General features: G+C 35.8%; 1 protein-coding gene across 5 annotated transcripts; it reads left to right on the top strand.

The window, feature by feature from the left end:
* The first annotated feature begins 1,936 nt into the window (after positions 1 to 1,936).
* LOC110787974 (RNA cytidine acetyltransferase 1-like) lies at positions 1,937 to 7,148 on the top strand. Of its 5 annotated transcripts, none has more exons than XR_008919696.1 (4): positions 3,896 to 4,640; positions 4,787 to 4,884; positions 5,873 to 6,038; positions 6,897 to 7,148. XR_008919696.1 is itself a non-coding variant. In XM_056827589.1 (4 exons), the coding sequence occupies exons 1-4, from the start codon at positions 4,531 to 4,533 to the stop codon at positions 7,047 to 7,049; spliced, it is 498 nt and encodes a 165-aa protein (XP_056683567.1). In that variant the 5' UTR covers positions 3,899 to 4,530; the 3' UTR covers positions 7,050 to 7,148. The 5 variants fall into 5 exon arrangements, 2 of the variants coding, with proteins under 2 accessions (XP_056683568.1, XP_056683567.1); XM_056827589.1 differs by having other exon boundaries at positions 3,899 to 4,640; positions 5,902 to 6,038; XR_008919698.1 differs by lacking the exons at positions 3,896 to 4,640; positions 4,787 to 4,884 and adding exons at positions 1,937 to 2,152; positions 3,693 to 3,876 and having other exon boundaries at positions 5,902 to 7,148.
* Positions 7,149 to 8,316: the final 1,168 nt, after the last annotated feature.

Here is an 8,316-nt window from a genome sequence, read left to right as displayed (position 1 = left end):
TTTGAGCGACGCAAATTACAAATTATCTTTAAATTAAGTCAATTGCGTCGTCGATTTATTAAACTGCGACGCAATATTAATTAATCTTGCGTCGTAGATTAATAAACCAGCAATGTAGTTGACATATAGAAAGATATTCAGTCAATTGGGTCGCTCATTTATTAATCTGCGACGCACTGACTTTTCCATTTTTCCATTTACACATGTTCCGCCTACCTTCTCCATACCTCTCTTTCTCTCTCATCCGCTTCATTTCAAAGCTTGAAACCTCAACCGTCAAAACCTCTCTTTCTCCGCCACCCTCCTCGTCCAGTTGAAGACTCCTACAACTTTCTCTCTCCTCAAAAATTCCAATCACTAGAATTAAGACCAAAAATTACAAAGTCCATGAAAAGAGCTCTGCGAAAATAACAAGAGGAAAAACGCTAGGTTCCGGCGCGACGATGAAGGCAAAATATCGAAGCAGTATGAATGGTTTGCAGTTCCGGTACTTTCTCTCTCTCATGCCCTAGTTCCGAAGTTTATCATGTTTTGCTTATGTTGATTTTGGTGAACCTAGGGTTTTTGTTTTTTGTTATCGATTGATTTAAGATTGTTTTCCGGTGAGTCGTCGGATCTGCAACTTATTTCTTTGGCATCAAATTTTATGATTTTATATAGCAACAGATACAGTACAGATTCGTTCAATATTAGGGTTTTGGATAAAATTCTTGTTTAAATTGTCTTTTTTAGAAGCTGGTAGCGTAATTGGGAAAATTTCCATCCACTTTACTTGGTGATTCATATATATTTAGGGTTCATGGTTGGGAATTTTAGGTTTAATTTGTTGTTTGATTGAATTTTCGGAAATTTAGAACTAGTAAGTTTCACTTCAATATTCGTTAATAATCGTAGAACTCTATGTAGATTATGTATTAAGATGCTTAATTTGAGTTTAATTTCAGTTAGTACGAGAATCTGATCATTAGATATAGTTCGTCTGTATTTGAAGTGTTTTGCGATTGATTTAGAGTGTTTAGAAACTTAATATTTGGCTGTTATCTAATTGTGGAATTTTTGACACTTGTTTTTTAGGGTAATTGAAATTATTCCTTAATTTTATGGTAATGAAATGGTTATGCAATTATATGGCTGTGAATATAGGAAATTACATGAGAAGTTTGATGTAGAAGCTTTAAATTCTACTTATATTGGTGGATTCTGTAAAACCCATATTTCAGGGTGTTTTGATTTTGTGGATGGGAAATTTGATAGATTCTAGTATCTCAATATCAAACCCGAATTGGAAATTTGACATGCTTTTAATTCAATTATCTTTGTGCCTTATTAGGGTTTGAATCCCTAATCACATATGAAGTATTTCATATTTTCATCACTGATGTTATGTGGAGATTCTAGACAGCCGTCATTTGCGTTTCTGGGACGTTCTTATTGTTAACAAACTTATGTAAGTATTTGCATTTTGCAGATGGCTAAGACGTGCAAAGAAGCAGCATACAGGGGTAAGTGCAAGCTTTCCGGCTTTGTACAGTTCATTATTACACTAGCTGTTGGTGCCTTTTGTAAACTTGGCTACTTTGTTAATTAAGTTTGTACTCAACACATGACAGCTGCTGTAGCTGGTTGTTATTCTGTTATTGAGTATGGAGCAAATAGAGTTTTGTCTCTTACTTTCTCTCCTCCCTAGCTTGCTCTTCTGCCTTTTATTTTCTCATGTTGATGTACTATTGGAACAATTAAAATGGGGATAAAGATAATCACGGAGTTATACTAATTTTGATGAGAAAAGAAACGAATTGAAAAACAAAGGAGACGAATCAATTTCATTAATTTCGTCTTGCTACGTGTTTTATTAGTTGTCCACTAGTGGAAAAATGCTCATTTGCGTCGCCATAATTGCCTCGCTCATTGTAATATGACTTTTAAAATATGACTTGTGTCGCTGTTTTACTAACCTATGACGCAAATGTACCAAATACGGAACTTCTCCATCACAATTTCTCTGCCTCCCCTCTCTTCCTCTCTCATCTTCCTCTCTCCAGATCTCCATTGCTGAGACATCAACCTCTCTTCATCTCTCCTAGATTTGAAATCTCCTTAACCATCCTACCCCTATTTGTCTATTTTCTCGGAAAATCAAGCTCGAGAAGAGGTAAACTCCTAGATTCCGCCGTCACGTCTCGAAGCAGTAAAACTCAGGTTTCCGGTGCATCTCCTTTTGCTGAAAATTAGTTCTTCGTCATCAAATCGTATGTTTATAGCAACATGTATGGTCCAGATTCGTTTAATGTTAGGGTTTTTGGATGAAAATTTCTGGTTTTATTGGGAGAAAATTCATTACTCTTTACTTGTTGGGTCGTATGTTTTAGGGTTTTTGGTTGGAAATTTTAGGTTTAATTTGTTGTTTGATTGAATTTAGGGCAATTTAGGACTAGGAATTTAATTTTTGTTAATTAATTTTTGATTTCTATGGGCAATTTGTCTTTCGTTGTTTTCTTGCAACTTCAAGGTATGTACTAAACAAATTGTAATTTTCTACTTGTATTGATACCATGGAATATACTGCAGTTCTACATTTTTTGGAATTATGGAAATGTGGATTAATTAGGTTAATTTTATGTAGTCTTGCAATCTGATTTGGTTCTAGAGTTTGATGAAGGAAGCTGAAAATTAGATAAAAGGGGTGTGTGTTCTTTGAGCAGGATCCCCCTAAAATGGACCCTTTGAAACTCCGTCAAACTCTATCTCCTTGTGATAAAATTCTGCGCATTTATTTGGCCCCTGAAGGTTTATACTTCTATTCTTGCTCATTGCTCATTGAATGTAGTGTCTAAATAGTAGTTTTGATGTACAGGTAGTCATGTACGAAGTATGATATATGTGAATATGGAATCATATCATGTTTTCTCATCCTTGTCACTGAGTGGCAAGATTGAAGTTGTGTCTATATATTCCTGCATTAAGCTGATTATTAATTGAATCTTCTGAGTTCTGACCAAAGCTATAACATGTTGAATCCAAGTATTGGTTTACACGTAGTTGATTGTCCGGTTTATTGAGCTTATGCATGACTTTATTAATCCTGTGTTAGTTGAGTTTGTCCCTTTGTCTAGCTGTGTTGATTTATTTTCGTTCATACAGCTTTGAACCGTGTGTTTAGTCAGATTTTGTAGGTTGTACTTTGTGGATTCTTTGGTAGGAGATATAACTTACCCTTCAAACATTTAAACGTCTGCGTAAAACTAACACTATTAGTTAACTTAATATGATTAGCCTAGTTTATAGGGACAGTAAGTGAGGCCTGGATGGTACATATGAAACCCCTAACATTTCAAGTTAAAAAGGAATGAAATTGATGTCCGGTTTCTTTAATTTGTTCTTATGTACATAGTGATTGACTGAGCTGCTACGTGCCTATGAACTAAATGATTACAAATACTTTAATCGTTGAATTGTTTGAGTATGGATGATTGATCTTTAGTTGCGTTCAGTTCAAAGAGAGTTATATTAAAAAGTTATTGAAGTTTCTTTGTCTGCTTAATGACGTGTGAAGTGTATCTATTGGTTAGCTTGAACTGGCAGTGTTTTCACTAGTTTTATCTTATTGCAGGTTTACGACATATATTAATCTGTATAAAATTCATCTTCATGTGTTAGGCGGTTTAAATAACATGAATTTTTTGTTGTTGTAGTATCTACTGATAGGTGCCTTGGGGTTACTTGTCAAGTTTTCATTACTTTCAAGGACCGAGGAAACGAAAGTAGCTGGTGCAGACTAATGTGGCACTGAAGAAAGGCATGTTTCTGTGGCTTAGCAGCATCACTTGATTAACATACCCGATTATGGTCCAGTTGACAGTAACGTCAGAGGAGAAGGTATGAGTTTTGCTTTAGAATTTCGTTGATATATCGAGTAAGAGCAGTGTCTAAATGTATTAATTGTGAGGAATCAGTCTTCTTTCTGCCCACTTTTCAGCATTAGAGATAATTAAATGTCAAGCTGGTTGTTTAAAAGAAGTATTATGGAATTCCCATTGTTGTATCTCGCTTGAGTAGACTAATAAATATTGAGAAGTATCACATGTGAAATGAAATATATCAGTGAATGAATAGTGAGTTAGTTAACTGGGTGTCGATGGTATTCGGGTTTTTTATCTCTCTGTTGCTGAAGTCGACTATTCATGGATTTGTCAATTAGCTGATCTCAATCATTTTTCTGTTCCTGACAAACATTGATATGGTCATCAATCACACTAATAATAATTTAATTTGCATACCTTGTTCGCATATGCTTTATGGTGTGGTTTCTTGTTGGTCGCTGTACTAAAAAGTGAATTCTGTGATCTTTATTTGTCTTGTTAATCCACATGAGATCAATTCTAGTATAACCGAGCACCAATAAATCTACGAAGCTTAGAGAGAGTTGGCTTGTAGTTTTTTGCATAGTGTTAGGTACTCTCATGGATGTCTTAGTACTTTTTATCATAATTCTAACTGAACACTTGTGACAGTACGTTGAACCTCAAAACCATGCGAGGGCCCGCAAGCAGAGCTCTTGACGAGGCAGCTGCTATACCGTTGCCTGTTGTCAAGTCATTGTTGGGTCCCTACCTGGTTTTCTTATCCTCCACAGTGAATGGGTATGATGTGCATGCTCACCCTGTCTTTTCTATTTCATGGTCATTATGACATAGACATACATACTAATTGATAATTCTTAGAGTTATCTATCCTCTTTTAGATAAAGTGTATACACATATGTGTCACTGAGATGTATTTGTTTCAGATATGAAGGCACTGGCCGCTCTTTGTCTCTGAAGCTTGTTAGTCATTTGGAAAAGCAGAGTCACAACCCTGCCACTGGTGTGATTTCAGGAAATTCTGGTAGTAGTTTATTTTTTCTTGCTGTGGAATCCTTCAGAATGATGTTTTTATTTTGCATCTCTTTCCCACTTGAAGAAATGTTATTAGGATGGATTAATGTGATATCTGAAACTGTTGGCCAAGTCAATGAAATTAGAGATTCTGCTCTCAATCCTCAAAACTATCAAGGTTTTACTAAGAGTTCACCACTTTGTTTGAATTTAATAATTTAACCACTCACCGGTAATTTGGACTTGATTCTATGCATGTCTTCTTACTGAGGTCGTCAATCCTAATGCTGAAATGGTAAAGTATGTCTAGAATTTGGCCAGGAAGAAATTAGAATTGACAGCAGCAGGTGTAATCTGTTCGTTTTAGTTGTTGTTCTGTTCTGTTCTGTTTCGTTGCTATTCTGTTTTGTGTTGTTCTGTTGCTGTTCTGCGCATTCTATTCTGTTCATTCTGTTCTGTCCGTGCATTATGATACCGAGGCTGATTTGCGTTAGTTTGATCACCTAATAGATCACGGCCTGAGTAATAAATTCAAAGCTACCTTATAGATGGTCTCAAATCCTGTATTTATCAGCTATCAATTTAGACATGGATGAGGGTGAATCATTGAAAGTGCATTCTTAGAATATTGATGCAATATCAGGTGGCTAGCTCACAGCAGCTGCTCGTGACTTTCACATTTGATATTGACAAAGAGTCTTAAAACCTTTTCCTAAAACAACTTGAGCGAGTAGTCATAGGTAGAATGAACAACTTCAAACGAAGGTTGTCATGTCCTTTTTTCTTCTCCCTCTGGTTAACTCTTCTTCTTTGTTATTTTATAGGGATGGAGGTAATAAAATTTGTAGACTTAAGGGCAAGTGGTCAACATTAATAGTTTCTCTTATGGTGTTTAATGTTATAATATCTCTACGTGAGTTATATGTTAATATTTTTGGTTTCATGTGATTTACTCTGTATTTTTTTTTGTAATGCTATTTTGAGTTTATGCTGAACAGGTTTGGTTTTCTTTACGTGGTGTGCACAGAAGGGCCAGAGAGAATTAGAGAATTGATTGCAATGGGTGCTTCCTTTGATCATGGCGATGATGGAAATTTGCACTTAGCAAGGGAAGGGTGGCCACTCTCATCACAGAATTTTACAATCGATCTATTGACTTCCCAGGTTTAATTTCTTCAAGTCATTTTTCTGTTGCCGCTCTTTGGCTCACATTATATGGTTTAGCATCCTAAACAAAAGAACCATATTGAGTTATTGTCAATTAGATTGTTTTTATATTTGGGTCCTATCTCTCAGTACATAAGGATCAATGTGTGCATTCTGTGAACTCATGTCATCCATTAGGCAAACCTAATTTAACGCTGTTAATGACCGTAAGTGGAATTGTTTTTGGTCAAATTTGTAATCATTCTGGTGGAATTTTTGGAAATTTCACTAAGGTGTTAAATGAACAGATATATGCTTACAGGTAGTTTCAGAAAAGCACCAACTTAAGGGTGAAAGTTAACAAACTGTTCCCAAGATGTCGGCAGTTTGGATTTGCTTTATAATAAATAAAAAATGATTAACAAAGATGATTTCGTAAAAAGAGCAACGAAGAATGACGTGGTCACATTACTTGGGCGAGTTGTTACTCTCAGACAGTCACCGCGAATTCGTGGGCAAAATAACTTGTCTGAGGATGATTATTTAGCTTTGGATAAGTTCTGATTCTTTCCAGGAATCATATGAATATTCTGAGAACTTTCAAGTAGGGTGGGTTAGTGGGTTATTGTTGGTGTTTTTTTTTGTTTTTGTTGCTTGTCTGCGTATATTCAGTGTTATTTGTTCTGCATATATTAAGTACATGTCATTATTTGTTCTGCATGTTAAATAAATGTTGTGAGATGCATGGGTAGTGCGTTGCATTTATGGCTGCTTTGTCTGAACAGCTTATATGCGCTCCCTTTATGCGTTAATGCTCTCTCTTGACTTTTCTTCTCACATGTCTGCCTTGTTTGCTTTTTTTTGCTGAGGCTGAAGCTGAAGCTGTTCCCACAAAGACTACACTTAGATCAGATCATGGAGAGGAGTTTAGGAGGCAGCACCAAGCTGAACGTGCTGGTGGAGGTGCAGGGGTGGGAGATAATCGCTCAGCACGGAGATCTTTACTTTTGGTCTGTATTGGGTACTTAATATAAATTATTAGAAATACAATGATTGTTTCCCGTATTGTAAGATTTATATTGGTTATTGTCCTTATGTTTTAAGCCTTATCTAGTAATGAGTTGACCATTTTACTATAGTAAAATGGAACCTATTTTTTTAACAAAATCTAAAGTCGTTTGTGTCGCACTTTAGCTAATCTGCGACGCAAATGACTATTTTTTTTAACATATTGAAAAGTCATTTGCGTCGCACTTTAGCTAATCTGCGACGCAAATGACTATTTTTTTTAACATATTGAAAAGTCATTTGCGTCGCACTTTAGCTAATCTGCGACGTAAATGACTATTTTTTTAACATATTGAAAAGTCATTTGCGTCGCAGTTTAGCTAAACTGCGACGCAAATGACTTTTCGACATGTTAAAAAAAATAGTCATTTGCGTCGCAGATTAGCTAAAGTGCGACGCAAATGACCATTATTTGCGTCGCCCAAAAGTGCGACGCAAATAACTTTTTTCATTTGCGTCGCAGCCAGTTGCGTCGCACCAATGTGCGACGCAAATGAGCTTAAATGACCGATGCAAATGACTGTTTTTCCATTAGTGATACAGTTCTGGTTTTAGTTCATCATCTCTGTAAGGTGTATAACTTGATCAAAATAGGCGGGGTATGTGTCTTAGGAACATTAAACTAAGTCTAATAAACATGTAAGGGTTTAAAATACTTATTTAGGTTCATTAGCTGGAAGTTGGAAGCGAAATAAGCCATTTTAGTCAAAATATGACCTATAATGATCAAACGAGCCTTAAATGTGCATAACTTGAACAAAGTAGGCGAGAATGAGTCTTTCAACATTAAACTAAGTCTAATAAATATGTAAGGGTATAAAATACTTATTTAGGTGCTTCAGTTGAAAGTTAGGAGCGAAATAAGCCATTTTTATTATTATACGGGTCATTTGAAGGAAATATGTCCTTCACCCAAGGTGCATTAAGTCTAATACCAAAGGTTCAGATTAATTGCGAACAATTAATTCAGTGAGATCAAGTGATCGGAACAGCTAGCTGGAGCAATGCTTCCGATCAGTGAGTTCTAATGGATATTGAACTCACAGCTTACTCTTGACTGAACCTACAAGGTCACGCCAATGACACGTAACAGATAAACGGATTAAATGAATCGGAAATTCATTTAATAGCATTTCGGGAATTAGTTGGAAAACGTATAATACGATACGACCTTGCATCGGAATCGTATATCGTATCGCGAATATTCGTAAGCTGGGCGACACGAATA

This window comes from Spinacia oleracea, chromosome 4 (assembly GCF_020520425.1).
Source record: "Spinacia oleracea cultivar Varoflay chromosome 4, BTI_SOV_V1, whole genome shotgun sequence".
Classification (NCBI taxonomy): Eukaryota; Viridiplantae; Streptophyta; class Magnoliopsida; order Caryophyllales; family Amaranthaceae; genus Spinacia; species Spinacia oleracea.
The sequence above is the reverse complement of the archived record's forward strand: the minus strand, read 5'-3'. Positions and strand labels throughout refer to the sequence as shown.

Coding starts and splice junctions, on each gene's coding strand:
- LOC110787974 (XM_056827589.1), top strand. CDS start 4,531: ATGCGAGGGCCCGCAAGCAGAGCTCTTGACGAGGCAGCTGCTATACCG. Junction 4,641..4,786: donor TTATCCTCCACAGTGAATGG/GTATGATGTGCA, acceptor TATTTGTTTCAG/ATATGAAGGCACTGGCCGCT. Junction 6,039..6,896: donor TCGATCTATTGACTTCCCAG/GTTTAATTTCTT, acceptor CTGAGGCTGAAG/CTGAAGCTGTTCCCACAAAG.